General features: G+C 43.8%; 1 protein-coding gene across 6 annotated transcripts in view; it reads right to left on the bottom strand.

Moving 5' to 3' along the window:
* The window catches only part of DOCK8 (dedicator of cytokinesis 8), a 196,846-nt gene that overhangs the window by 42,598 nt on the left and 139,509 nt on the right, over positions 1 to 14,739 (bottom strand). For all 6 annotated transcript variants that reach the window (XM_036330926.1, XM_036330922.1, XM_036330924.1 and 3 more), the window contains 6 exons: positions 13,227 to 13,322; positions 8,427 to 8,576; positions 6,231 to 6,344; positions 4,762 to 4,917; positions 2,335 to 2,474; positions 1,235 to 1,404 (listed from right to left, as the gene is read on the bottom strand). In XM_036330926.1, coding sequence (XP_036186819.1) covers positions 1,235 to 1,404; positions 2,335 to 2,474; positions 4,762 to 4,917; positions 6,231 to 6,344; positions 8,427 to 8,576; positions 13,227 to 13,322 — 826 coding nt within the window. The remainder of the gene's footprint in view (positions 1 to 1,234; positions 1,405 to 2,334; positions 2,475 to 4,761; positions 4,918 to 6,230; positions 6,345 to 8,426; positions 8,577 to 13,226; positions 13,323 to 14,739) is intronic.

Genomic DNA, 14,739 nt, shown 5'->3' with positions numbered 1-14,739 from the left:
ATCAACAAGGAATCTCTGGAGAATGTGTGATAAAGTGGTTCCCTGCTCTGGAAACAAACCAATCATGGGTCTTCAAATGAAACTTTCTAGAAACTTTCACACAAAATTCTAGAAATGGTCTGCAAGACACCTGCCCTGCTCTGAGCCACATCTTCAAATTTTGAAGATGACTCTGTTCTCTATTTGCCTTCCAGTCAGGCACACCCAGAGGAAGCTCTATGTCCTCCTGCCGCCCACTCACCCTGTGTGCCAAGCTTGCTTCTGTAATTTCCTTGCCCGTTATTTTTTTTGCTCATTTTCTGAGCTAAATAATTATCACCATAATGATCTTAGAAATAATTAAATCGCACACGACACTTTGCATTTAGAGGAAGCAAGAACTTTGGTGGTTCTAAGATTCCAAGGATTTGACCACAAGAATGCTAGGCTGATGTAAGAATTCCTCAGACCCCAGGATCCTTCATCAGTTAAGAGAGCAGCATGGTCATTTCTAAGAACTTCCCTTGAGTTTGGGGAAAAGCAAGCACCACTCTGAAGTGATCAGAAGTGTAAGTGTGTGTGTGTGTGTGTGTGTGTGTGTGTGTGTGTGTGTGTTGGGGGGAGGGTAGGCAATGGGATTGCTTTTCTCAGGTATAGGGTAGTTTTGTTCACCTACATTCCGAATCCACACTGTAATATGCTCCAACCCCTTTGAGATAATTTATCCTTTCCCCCCTTCCTATATGAGAGATACTGACTTCTGACCTCAGAATCAACTTCTTAGTGCCAAAGGCAAAATTCCTCCCCCATGGCAGACTTTCCTAATCCTGAAAGACACCAGGATATTTTTTTGCATGTAACAATTGTTTAGGTTCATTTGAGGCTGCTTCTTTGCTCAGAAGGTAAGGAACACCTTTATTTCAAGGCATTAAAGCAGGAATCTCCAAAGTTGGGTGATCTTGTTATTATCTCGTCCTTTGTGGTGTATGGTCTATAAAGGTTATTATACACCATCAGACCAATGAACGAATGAATGAATGAACAAATAAATAATCTTTAAATAAAAACATAGACAGGGTTATGTACCTTAAGAAAATAAAACTTATTGGGGCCTTAAAAAGGTCTGGAGAGCACGGTGTGGAGACCTGTTCCCTTAAGCATATCTGCCCTGGAGCCAATGACAGAAACCTCATTCTAGTGGAGCACTGGGCAGGGTCCCCGTCAATCCAGAGGAGGAAACCGAAGGAATTATTACCTGTAAAGTCATAGAGCTGTGGCAAAGCATCCAAGATGATGCCAACCAAAGGCAAGTAAAGGGCAGCGACTTTGACCTTCACTTCTGGTTTGACACAGCGTGGGTCAAGATCGTGAGAACTTAACAGGCTGTGAATGGCGCTGACAGCTTTCCTTTGCACTTTGCTGATCCTGTTGGCACAACACAGAAAGCTAGAGGTTATGATGAAGGGAGATGGACCGAAATGCTCTTAAACAATAAGGAGTGACCAGCATGTTCCTAAACAATGGGGTGACAATGTGAAAATCAAGAAAAATTGGGTAGAAGTATTTATGGCTCAGACACAGACTACCTGTGTTCTAGTCCTGGGTCACTGTTAGCATGATATTTTAAAATTCATCATGGTGTAGCATCAAGTCTTTCATTCCTTTTTATTGTTGGATAATATTGTATGAATATATAACACTTTATTTTATTTATTTTAAAATATATTTTTATTGATTTCAGCGGGGAAGGGAGAAGGAGAGAGAGATAAAAACACCAATGATGAGAGAGAATTATTGATTGGCTGCCTCTTGCATGGCCCAATCTGGGGATCGAGCCCACAACTTGGGCATGTGCCCTGACCAAGAATTGATCTATGACCTACTGGTTCATAGATCAATGCTTACCTACTGAGCCACGATGGCCAGGATGAATATATTACATTTTATTCATCCACTCATCAACTGGTGGACATTTGGACTCTTTCCACTTTTTGACTATTATGAATTGTGAATGCTGCTATGAATATTTCTGTTTATGTTTTTGTGTGGTATAAGTTTTACTTCTCTTGAGTACATACCACAGAGTAGAATTACTGGGTCATATGGTAACTCTATGTTTAACGTTTAGGGGAACTGCCAAACTGTTTTCAACAGTGGCTACACCACTTTACATTCCTAGCAGGAGAGCATGAAGATTTCATATTCCATTTGCCAACACTTGCTATTATCAGTCTTTTTTATTATAGCCGTGCTAGTGGGTATAAAGGTGCTATGGACTGAATGTGGAACTGCAAACAGTAGCAGGTAGCATTTTTGTGTGTGCTTCGTATCCCGTTATTAATGTCAGAAACATACCCTTCCCCTTCGGCATCCAGCGCAGCAGCCAGTTCCGTGAAGAGAAGGCCGGTGAGGAAGTGCTGCTGGCGGAACTCAGGAGTCAGGTCGAACATGTTGGCGATCTTCTGGTCCTGGAAACTGGAGCAGGAGCTCGAGTTCTACAGAAATGCAAGGAGCAGCTGTATGAGTAACAAGAACTGGGACTAAGACCACAAGAGCTGGTATTTATTGAGCATGAGTACGGCCAAGCTTGGTAAGCACGACCCGGTGAGGCAGATCATCACTACTCTCCCTATGGGACAGATGAGGAAACCGAGACTAGAGTGGTCACTTAGCTTTCCCATCCCCACAGGCGGAAAACTGCCCATTGGGGAAGATGAAAATAAAGCACTCAGGTTCTGTCACACGACGCGGAACACTCCCTTCCTCACAAGCAATCAAAGGTTGAAGATGAAAATCCCAGGACAACACTTGGACAGGGAAATGGGAATGGGATCCAACGCTGCAGCTGTGAGCAGGCAATTCCTCTCTAACAAACTGCCCCCTTTAAAGTGAACAGGGCTCATACACTGAGCTGCACTTCTAAACATGGTTTACACACAGTGTCTGAATGGTGCTGGCCTGGAAACTAAAAGCGGTGTCAAGGCAGGGAGGTGTCAGATGGACCAGTCCCAGGTAATTCCTGTGCTCTTATCCTGCGGCACACTTTATATTTCACTAAGAGAATCTAAAATGTCTCTGGAATCCTTGATGTTTGGTGGGGCTGGGCCTGGCCCCTGGGTTTGCTCACTCCCTGGGGTAGTCAGAGGGAACGTGGGCAAGCACCTGGGGCAAAGTGAACACAAATGGAATTGCAGCTTGTAAGACACCGTTCCCAGTTCTCACTCAGATGATCGCATAGCCAATATCTAGATCATGTCTTTGGGCATGAATGGCCAAGATTATTATTTTTTAACTAATAAGACAGACCTTCACCTTTGTGCTAGTATCCAGAAATATTCAACAAAAATAGAACCTAATATTGAGAAATCTTACCTGCTTCTCTGAGCTACTGATTTTTCCCCTATAAATGAAATGTGACTATAAAAATAGCATTTCCTTAAAGTTTTTCTAGAGGACACTAGCCCCTTGAGAAATCTATGGAGGAAAAACAAAAAGTTTCTGGAGTCAGATCATTTTGTGAATAGCTGCTCATTATACACCTCCTTCCGATTGCCTCCTCCGCCCCTGGGGCATTTACAATTTACACCAAGTCAGAGACTCTTAGTTGGCCTTCTGCAAAGAAACCTGCTAACACAGGGGTTCCAAACTGATTAGACTTTGGAATCTTGTATTTGCATAATACCTCTCAACATCCTATAGAATCTGGGGCCCACTGAGCCTAACTTGAAAAATACTGTTCTACAAAAAATGATTGCTGGAACTCCTGTGTATAAATATTAATACAAGTGTTCCTCTTTCTGACTGATCATGAACAAAACTTGTTAGAAATATATTCCCTATACAACAGGCCATTTGCTTAGTTTATGGTGCAATCTTTTCAGTGTTTCATGAACCAAATGATCTGGAATGTGATTCAAGGTGGACTCATCTTGTGCTGAATTCCATTTTATAATAGTACCAGCAAAAAGTTCTGAGAGAGATCAAGGATATAATATCCACATTAAAAACCACTATTATAGGCAGCTGATTAATGATTCTCTCTCATCATTGATGTTCCTCTCTCTCTCTCTCTCTCTCTTTCTCTCTCCCTCCCTCTCTCCCTCTCTCCCTCTCCCTTCCTCTCTGAAATCAATAAAAAAATAAAAATATATTTTAAAAACACTATTAGGTCATTTTGGAATCAATAAAAAGGAACCTGAAACTTCATACATTTTATGGTGCTGGGATTTCAGAAAAGTGAAGTGACTAGAGGAGACTGTCAAGCTGAAGCAGAAAGATGATTAATGTGAGACAAAAGAAGACATGTGACTTTTCTATAAATTTCTGATTTTTCATAGTATATATGGATTTCTTGTTCTAGACTCTAGAGTCTAGAGAGAAATCAACCACTTAGTATGTAAATGATTAGATGGTACAACTTTGGGAAGTATATTTATATGTATTTGAATCAATTTATCTGTTTCCATAGCTTGATTTTTCTTTTTTAAAATATATTTTTGTTGATTTCAGAGAGGAAGGGAGAAGAGAGAGATAGAAACATCAATAATGAGAGAGAATCATTGATCAGCTGCCTCCCACATACCCCCTACTGGGGATCCAGCTCAAAACCCAGGTATATGCCCTGACCAGGAATTGAACTATGACCTCCTGGTTCAACTACTGAGCCACACCGACCTGGCTTGGTTCTTTAAAAATTAATAACGCCAACCTTTAGAGAACAAATTACTAAATTAAGCTAATTAAGTGAAATCATGTGTATAACTCTTTCAGGTAACGGGTTACCTGGGAAGATATGGAGGGGCAGGGAGATGCTGGAGCAGTGTCCGCGCTCATAAAGAAGAGGTTCAGGTTGAGGTAATGTTCATGGCTGCAGAGGATTCTCAGGAACTCCAGCCTCATGGAGATGAGCGTCGCGAGGTTGTTCAGCTTGGCTGACAGCTGGGGAGAACAATGAAGACAGGAAAGAAGCATTTATTATAAGGTGAATGGAGTTGAGGTTGACAGACACAAAAATATCCTTTCACCCCAGATTAATAAAAATGAATGGGGCAGTACACAGAAAACTCTGCAAAGAAACCTCTCAACATCCTATGGCTCAGTGGGCCCCGGATTCTATAGGATGTTGAGAGGTATTATGCACATACAAGATTCCAAGGGCAAACTCTGTATTACAGGGAGGCCCAAAAGCTTTTCATCCACTACCTGTGTCCTCTCATGATTCCTAGCCTAAAAACTGCCCAAAATGAGGACTCTTGCCCCAAACCCCAGTCTTGTCAAATCTGTAATACCAAGGCAAGCCTCTGTTCATAACCTGGAAGTATGTCTTCAGTGTAACAGAATATAATTAATTCTACAAAAACCCTACTGTGTCCAAGAAACTAAATGAAAGGCGTTGCCCCCACATGGGGCCACACAAAACTAATGGAATATGACTGGGTGGCCTTAATGCCACAAGGGTTCTTTTGTAGTTTCTAATTAAAGACCCCAACAGGAAGTTCTCAAGCCAGTTCCCTGGATGAGATCATCAAATTACTTTGAAAAAAAAAAAAAAAGCCCAGAGTTTGCTTCAAAGAGGGAGAAGAGAAAGAAACAGAAAACTGGAAGAGTTTTCAGAAAAAAAATCTTCCCTTGAACAAACCAACCATGAAATTAGCAACGAAAAGCTGACACAGGTGACAGTCTGGAAGAGATCTCATGCTTCTCTTGGGGAAAGTGACAACTGAAGGATCCAGACTCAATAGGCTGCCAATGAGAGGCAGCTTCTCTTAAGGCAAAGCACAGAAAGAAGGGTTTTGATGGAGCTTGAACCTCTCAATAGATCATCATAAACACCTCTCGCCTTGTCACAGGAAACCAATGTCTCATCCTTGCCAATGGACATGCCTCCTCCTCATGCACTTTAATTAATTATCCTAATATGTGAAAAGAGACCTCATATTTTGAATTCTACGCCTGGTCAAAGATCGAATGCTATGGTCATGCAATTTCTGTTAAATGTAAATTGAAGAAAGCTGACCATATCAGTAACAAATTTCAGTTTCCTTAGATTAACCTTCTGTATTGGGTTGATAAATGCTTTAGGAATCCATGCAAACCATTGTGTCTAGGGATGTCTATGGCATAAGACTCAGAATGTACAAGAGCCAAGCTGTCTAACTTGGCACTGGATAAGATAGCTCACCATGACAACGAGCATCACATAGACCAGAAGGAACCAGGGGCAACACAACTGTGTCCAAGGGAACACTCACCTGGTTGCAATAGTGTTTGATGAGGTTAAACACAAAGCTACGATCCATAAGTGAGAGAAGGTCATACAGGAAGAAAGCCAGGCTAATGTTGATCTTCTCTGCCTGTTCGGTTTCCTTAAAAACAAATATATAAACACTCAAGTCACTTTGTGGTAAACCCTGGTCATGAACCCCCTGGTCCCGAGTGGGAAAGCTGGGAGAGGCAGGTCCTATTTTTATAATCAGTGTTCCTTCCTCTAGGAGACACTGGGCTAAGCAGGTAACCCTGCACAATTAGAGCAAATATAGTTTAAAACTTAACTGATGCCATGAGGTTGAATCAAGTAATTCTTTATCTACTGCTAATATTAAGGTACATTTCCTTCTAATCTTTCCCCCTACATGTATGTATATAAGTTAGCTCATTCTCTATATACAATGCTGGGTCCTGAATTTTTTCATTCAACATCCTATATAATAAAAGCATAATATGCAAATTGACCAAACAGAGGAACAACCAGTTGCTATGATGCACACTGACCACCAGGGGACAGATGCTCAATGCAGGAGCTGCCCCCTGGTGGTCAGTGGGCTCCCACAGGGGGAGCGCTGCTCAGCCAGAAGCTGGGCTCAAGGCTGGCGAGCGCAGTAGCGGTGGTGGGATCCTCTCCTGCCTCTACTGCAGGCGTGCGGTAAGGAGCAAGGGGTCCCAGACTGCGAAAGGGCCTGGGGATTGGGCCTAAGCCGGCAGGCAGACATCCCTCAAGAGGTCCTGGACTATGAGAAGACACAGGCCGGGCTGAGGGACCCACCTTGCCCCCTTCCCTCCCCCTCCAGTGCACAAATCTTGTGCACCGGGCCTCTAGTTATATAATAAACATTTTCCTACATCCTAGTCTCTCATATTTCTTCAGATGGTTTTATCATAATTTATTTGATTCTGGTAAGTACTGTTTTGGCAAAAGTAACTTGAAATGTATTCACTATCTTCAATGAGACAGATTCTTATAAGTACTGTTGCAGAAAATCAAATCAGGATAAAAAAATCCATTTTTACCTAAGGATTTTTTTCTCTCCAATTAGGCATCAGGCCCAGCCTAAAAGAATTCATAGTCACTCATGGTAGGGTGAATTATTGCATAAAGTGAGACCGGGGTTTTTTATTACTTCACAGGGCTCATGTGCATGAGGGGTTTTACAGGACTTCAGAGCAATCGAGATGCACTTGTGCATGGTCATGCCTTCTAGTCCCAGAATGATGAATCAGTTTTCTCTGACACTATTGAAAATATATCTTGAAAATATTTTCCTCTTGTTATGTTATGTTCCTCTTGTTATTCAGGCCAAGCTGACCAGCCACTGGCATGGATGTAGACCTGATAAAGAAGTTTCCACAATATCATGGAGCACCAAGTCCTCACACTCTCAGCATCCTCACAGGCCACCCCTGGGTAGTATACATAATTGCCTGAATATTCTGGCATGGAATTGTCAGTCCTGGTTTTGCTGCTAGTTGTGTGACTTTTAAAAATCTCAACCTCACGGTGCCTCATTTTTCATGCCTGCCAAAATGGAGATATCATTGCCATTCTCAGAAAGTTTGCCATGAGAAAAAGTGGTTATTTCTCCTGAGCACTTGGTGCTATACACGTTCTTTATAATGATAAAGGTATTAATAATGATCACTGCTGCTTCAAATTTTATAGCTGCCTTTAAAATTTTTGTTTTATTGCATTTTATATATTTAACTTTCTATTTTAAAGTAATTTTAAGCTTACCAAAAAGGTGCAAGAATAGTACAAAATCTCCTGTATACCCTTCAACTAGGTTCATACATATTTGACATTTTGCTACATTAATCATTCCCTTTATACAATTCTTTTTCTGAACCATTAAAAAAGGAGGTCACAAATATCATGCCCATTTACCCCATAATACTTCATGGTATATTTCCTAAGGACAAGAATATTCTCTCTTATTTCTACATTGATATAGTAATTCAAACTATTGTAATTAGATGTTGCAATTTCTTTAGAGCAAACCTCCTGTCCCACTCTAAGGTCCCATTCAGTTTAAAAAAACAGCATTTGCGTGTCAGGTATAGTTAGTTACATTCAAATTATTGCTTTAAGATGATGCTTGTTTTTCTCTGATTATGAAAATAACATGTTCAAGTTAAAAAAATTTAGAACATAAAGAGTCACACGACACAGTTACCTTCTGAGGCTTTACTAAAAGGGCTGCAATCTCCGAGGTGACCACGTTAACAATGGTAGTTATGTCATCTTTGAAACGGTCGGAAAAACGAGTCCTCCGAAAATTGTCCTGTTTGTCCATGTTGTGTACATACTGGGCCATGCTTTTCACCTATAGAGGGATGGGGGAAATGTCAACATGGAAATTGGTGACCTGCTTGTACACTGTGGAAAGGGGAAAAGGCTGGAAGAAAAGCTCATTAACAATAGACTTTCTAACACTTTATCTGTGCTGGTAGTTGCCCAAGCAGGCTGGGGACTAAAAATGCTCCTGATACACAGATGGTTACCATGGTGGCAGGAGGTGGGAGGGTGTCCTCTTTTTGACCCCAAGTCAGGGGGCTTCCTCCTTGCTGCTGACAAAGCCAGGGAGCTTAATTTTTAGCCACCGTGTCATGAGACTCCCCTTCACTCAACTGCCTATGTCCGGGAAGGCAGACCCGTGAGGCTCCCAGAGCCACTTAGCCACCAATCTGCCATAGCACACAGCACACCACCAGAAGGGGGACTGTTTATGAAACTGCTTGTGATGTGAACTGAAGTCCCTGCTATACCTCAAATTACAGTAAGGAGAAATGGAAAGAAACATTCCTCCTATTGGATCTCAAGTTGAAATGAAGAGCACAGTTTTCCCCAGAAGCAGTTCTATAGTATGCTAGCTGGAATCTTGACTACTTTAAACATTGCTTCTAAGAGAAATTATGTTTTGAGTTCTATAAGACTGATCTGTTTTTATCTATATTTTAAATATTTAAATATATACTTAAATAAAATATATATATATACACATATACATATATATTCTATATACTAAAAGGCTAATATGCAAATCGACTGAATGGTGGAATGACCAGTCGCACACTGAACACCAGGGGGGCAGATGCTCTCCCACAGGAGGAGCACCACTCAGCCAGAAGCTGGGCTCACAACTGGTGAGCACAGTGGCGGTAGCAGGAGCTTCTCTCACCTCTGCGGCAGCACCAAGGACCCCTTGGGGATGTCTGACTGCTGGCTTAGGCCCAGGGGAGCAGGCAGAAGCTGGCAGTTGGACATCTCCCAAGGGGTCCTGGACTGCAAGAGGGTGCAGGCTGGGCTGAGGGACCCTCCCACCCGCAGTGTACCAATGTCATGCACCAGGCCTCTAGTATAAAAATAAAAACCTTTGTGTCAATTGGTGATTGTATTGTAACTATCCACCACCAGCTCAATGCCTACCACAATTTTAAATCTAGATCATCCTTATCTGAGGGACTTTTTCTTGGGACCAGGAGATTTGTGGGTCCATACCCCTCCCTTTGATACAGTCTGAGGTTGCACTTTGTCCTTGTTGGAAGTTGCTCGGAGCAATTAGGAACAGTCTGATGGGAAAGACTGGGAGTTCTGGTGGTTGGGTGTTTATCCTCTGAAGACATTTTCATGAATGTGTCCAGGCTAGTCAGAGAATTGTGGCAAAAATAAATGGCCCTGGAAGTTAGACTGCCCACATTTGCCTGAAGATGACTGCATAGGTCAGGGCTGGAAGAAGAGGAAAGACAGTTGTATGGGAAAAATGACCCCTCCCCACAAGAGCTATATGGGAGAACTGCTTTGCACTAAGGGTAATTTTCAGTATCTTAGAATGCAGGATTGGCAATTTTCATCAGCACTGAGACAAACAGATAAAACAATAAGGAGAAGGTGAATTAAGAAGAGAAAAACAGCAGACAGGCTTTCTATGTTTCATGTTTTACGATAATGCAATGGCCCTAGCCTGTTTTGCTAAGTGGGTAGAGCATTGGCCTGCAGACTGAAGGGCCCTGGGTTTGATTCCAGTCAAGGGCATGTACCTCGGTTACAGGCTCGATCCCCGGCCCCAGTTGGGGCTTGTGCAGAAGGCAACCAATCAATGTGTCTCTCTCATATCAATGTTTCTCTCTGTCTCTCCTGCTCCCTTCCACTCTCTAAAAAAAAAAAAAAAAAAAAAAATCACCCTAACCAGTTTGGCTCAATGGATAGAGCGTCGACCTGCGGACTGAAGGGTCCCAGGTTCAATTCCAGTCAAGGACATGTACCTTGGTTGTGGACACATACCCAGTAGGAGGTGTGCAGGAGGCAGCTGATCAATGTTTCTCTCTCATCGATGTTTCTAACTCTCTATCCATCTCCCGTCCTCTCTGTAAAAAATCAATAAAATATATTTTTAAAAAATCAATGGAAAAATATCCTCAATTGAGGATTTACAAAAATAAAAAAATAATAATGCCATGGCCAGCTTGGGGAAGACTTAAGAACACAGAATCTGAAAGCCCAGTGTAAGAACCATAGTTTCTCTTCACTGTCAAGTCCTTTGTGGTTCAGGACCCATGTACATGTCTGCACCCCACAGAGCCTCACACTCTTGGTGAGAGGACCTGGAGGAGGGGTGGGAACTGGACCCCATTTTTGTCTGGCAGAGTGTCTCTCGCTGTGCTAACCAAGGACCTGGGAACACAAGGCCTCTTTGTTCTGGGCTACCCTAGTCCTGATTCTCTGCTGGCTCCCTACCCCGCACCCGGCTGTTGGAGCTCACTGCGGTGTTCGGCTCCTGCCTGCTGCGTCTGGCCATCCACAACCAAATAAATAATTCTCACAATACCACACTTCCAGCTGATGGCCTCTTTCCAGGCGGTCAGCAACTTGCCAGCTACTGTGTCCTCTGTACGGCTAGAGAGGAGCACCCCGTAGAAATGTTAGTGGGTGCTTGGCCCATTATTTGTGGGTGGGGTAAGGCAGGGAAATATTTTTCCTCATATTGGCCTTTGTGACCCATTCAGAACAAGTGTACCTCTAAAGAACACCTTGGTGCAGACGTTCCTGTCCTGAGCAAACTAGGTCACCCATTTACCTCTGAGTCCCCAAAGTCTGGCTCAGCGGCTTATAGAAGCACGGGGATTTATTCATTAGCAAGTGTGCAATTCACAAAAGGAGGGTGTTCGGCAGCTCTCATGCCAAAGTGGTTGTTCATTACTGCTTGGGCATTAACACAACTGAAAGGTGTTAAATCTCCCAGGTTGTTGGCTAAGTTCAAGAAGGCTGAGCTTTCTTTCTCATCAAGCTTCTTGGGCAAAAAACTGTCTTGGCTTTGAAATAGCTTCCTGGGCATCTGAAAAGCAAATGCACAAACAATGCACGGAGGACTGGGCACCCTGTCTGAGTCTGAGGCCAGTTTCCTTGCCAAGTTCTGGCTGGGGCTGATAGTTTCCATTTGCTTCCACCCAGCCCTTCCTTAGATCCATCCCTTCCCCCTTTCTGTCTCTGAACCTTGGGAAGCTGATCTCCGTGGACTACACCTCTCCTTGGCTTCTGGTTGGAAGTGGCCAAAGGAGGCACCAGCAAGGGATCAGTGGGCTGGAGAATGGAGAGTCCTGGTATTTATCCTCTCCATGCCCTCATTCCTGCCGCAGCATGGTTCTGGCAGTGGCAACATTTCCCTAAGACTCCAGCTGCTGTCTGGGGACCTTCTCTGCCTTAGCGTTCTCTAGGCCCTGTTATAGTGCTCCCCACCCTGGCTTCTTTAGAGCTAGAATAACAACCTCCAGCACTGGCAGCTCCCTAGGTGCCTCACCAACCGTTATCTGCTTCTGTAACTTGTGTGCACCCTGGGCAGAGTCCCTCCGATAAATGCTTTTCAGTTGACCCCTTTGAGTAATGCCAACGCTGTCTGGCTAGGACCTTGACAGACTTAGGTTAGAACATGTATTGCCCCGGGTAACCGTGTCTTGGGTGACCTGCATGTCGACCAACCTCCTCCATGTGCTGGGATCACCAAGAGCTTTCTTTCCAGCATCGGTTTAGCATAAGGGATAGTCCTCCTTCCCTCCCTCCCAGTGCTTTAGCTTTTGCTTTCTCTCCTGGGCCCAAGTCCCAGTAAATAAATGTGCAAGGTCAAAAGCAACTTGTACCTTTTCCATGGTTCTTAGCTCCCTGCAGTGAGGGACAGCAAAGCGGGACTGAGGAAGCCTTGGTGGGCCTGGAGACTCCTCCTTGTGACCGCCACCCTTCCCCGGACCCCATAGAGAACTCCCGTCTCAAGGCTGTTTGAGGATTAAATGAGATAGTGCTTAAAACTGTGCCTGGCACAAACACAGTAAGATGTACAACCCATTTTCAATGCTATTATTTTTCCTTTCTCAGGGGTGCCAGCCATTAGTAGAATTACATGAAGGACAGAGCCACTGTTATATGCAGAGAAGACAACACGCCTGCAAAGAGAGCTCCAGGATGCCATGTGGAGCCACTCAGGAGATGAGTCGGTTAGAGATGGAGGCAAATAGAATTACGAGGGCTTTGGGGGCCATGACAAAGATGTGTGCTTTATTTCTGATACTCCGAAAATCATTGAAGGTTTTTAAAGAGGAGAATGATGTTATCTGTTTAATATTGGGGGCCCTGTGCAGAATGGATGGGCTCAGGCAAAAATGAATGCAGGCAGCCAAAGAGGAAGTTATTGCAAAAAGCACCAGAGAGATGATGGTGGCTTGGCCTGGTGGTGGGTGCTGAAGATGGTGAGAACCAAAGTGTTGGAGGTAGATTTTCAAAACAGAAAAAAAACAAGATTTGGTGGAGGTTGGGCGGGGGGGGGGGGGGTGAAGGAGAGTAGGATTTTAAGGAATGATCTCAGGTTTTCAGCGGGAGCAACTTGGTGTATAAAATGTCAGTTCCTGTTATGGGACACATCACTGCCTTTCTGCCATGTGCTTTTTACGCCCTACTGAGCACAGACAGAAACATGCAAGAATCTCACCAGGAGCTCGAAGAAGAACCAGGCGTACTTGAAGACTGTTTCTCTCACCATTCCAGTGCTGACCACCATCTGCAGGGCAAGCTCCTCATGGAAATGCTAGACGATAAACACCCAAAGAAACATTACATTCATGTAATGACCGTCTGTGAGGACAAATGCTTCGTATTCCAACACCTCTTTTCTTTCTTATCAATTGTAATAGCTTGTTAGTTACTGACACATGTGTCCTACATGTCCCAGACCAGCGGTCGCCAACCTTTCAGACCTCACGGACTAACCGTGGTCCACGGACCACCGGTTGACAACCACTGCTCCAAAAGTTTCCTTAAACCAGTGGTTGCCAACCTTTTGGACCTCACGGACCACCAATGGTCCACGGACCACCGGCTGGCGACGGCTGTCCTAGACCACAGGTGGATGGCAAAGCCAATGCTGCAATAACTTGAGCTTGGTGAACATTTAGGTCGGTAGGAAAAGGTTGGTGGTGGTATCACACAGGAGAGCTGGGTTTGAAGGAATGGCCTCAGCTTGGGGAGGGGATCTGCTTTCTGGGGTAGCCGTCAGAACTGGGGGTGCCTGTGGTTTTCCTTTCAGATCCTGCAGCAAACCCTCTGTGTGCAAGCCATTCCTCTATCCTCAGTTTTCTCACCCATGAAATCTGTTGTTGGGTTCTCAAACATGACTGTGCAGCAGGATCCCCTGGAGGGCTTGTGAGGACCCAGGCTGCTGGGTCCACCCCCAGAGTTTTGGATTCAGACTCAGTAAGTCTGGGGCAGGACCTGGGAATTTGCATTTCTAACAAGTTCCTGCTGGCACTGCTGGCCTGGGGACCTCTGTTAGAGAACCAATGCCTAGCTGATATTTAAACTCCCTTCCAGATTGGACAGTTGTTGTTGTTTTTTAATACTCCCACTATGGCTTTGTGGGAAACATGATGGGCTGGGTTTATGAGCAGATCCTCTGCAGTAAAAGGCATACTGGCATCAGCCTGAACTCACAACTTCTAAATTCTGACGTCCCAGGGTCAGATGCTTGAAAAGTCCTCAGCTCCACTTTATGTCCACACTTCCCTTCAAGTCACCTGACTGCTCGAGAGCAAATGGTAATTTTTATACCTTTTGTGCCTTTCCCATTCCCTCATTTATCTGGCTACTTGTTAATGCTTTTGACAAGTTTTGATGGAACGAAGTTCAAAACTAAAGGTAGATGACCAATTCACCTCAGTTTGCCTGAGCCTGTCATGGTCTTAAAATGAAAGTCCCAGGGACCTCCTCAATCCTGGGCAAACTGGGATGGTTGGTCAACCTAACTAATGACAAAAATGGACATTTTCTATGGATTTCATTTATCTAATGACCACAAAACCTAGAAGAAAGGCAGGTGAAGTTACTATTTATCATTTTGTGGGTAAGAAAGATAAAATTTGAAGACCCTAATATCACACCCTAGAGCACTGGCTTATGTCGAAGGTAAGTTTTAAGTTCAACACCTAAAGCAAAAAGCTGATTATAGC

This window comes from Myotis myotis, unplaced genomic scaffold (genome assembly GCF_014108235.1).
Source record: "Myotis myotis isolate mMyoMyo1 unplaced genomic scaffold, mMyoMyo1.p scaffold_m19_p_12, whole genome shotgun sequence".
Classification (NCBI taxonomy): Eukaryota; Metazoa; Chordata; class Mammalia; order Chiroptera; family Vespertilionidae; genus Myotis; species Myotis myotis.
The sequence above is the reverse complement of the archived record's forward strand: the minus strand, read 5'-3'. Positions and strand labels throughout refer to the sequence as shown.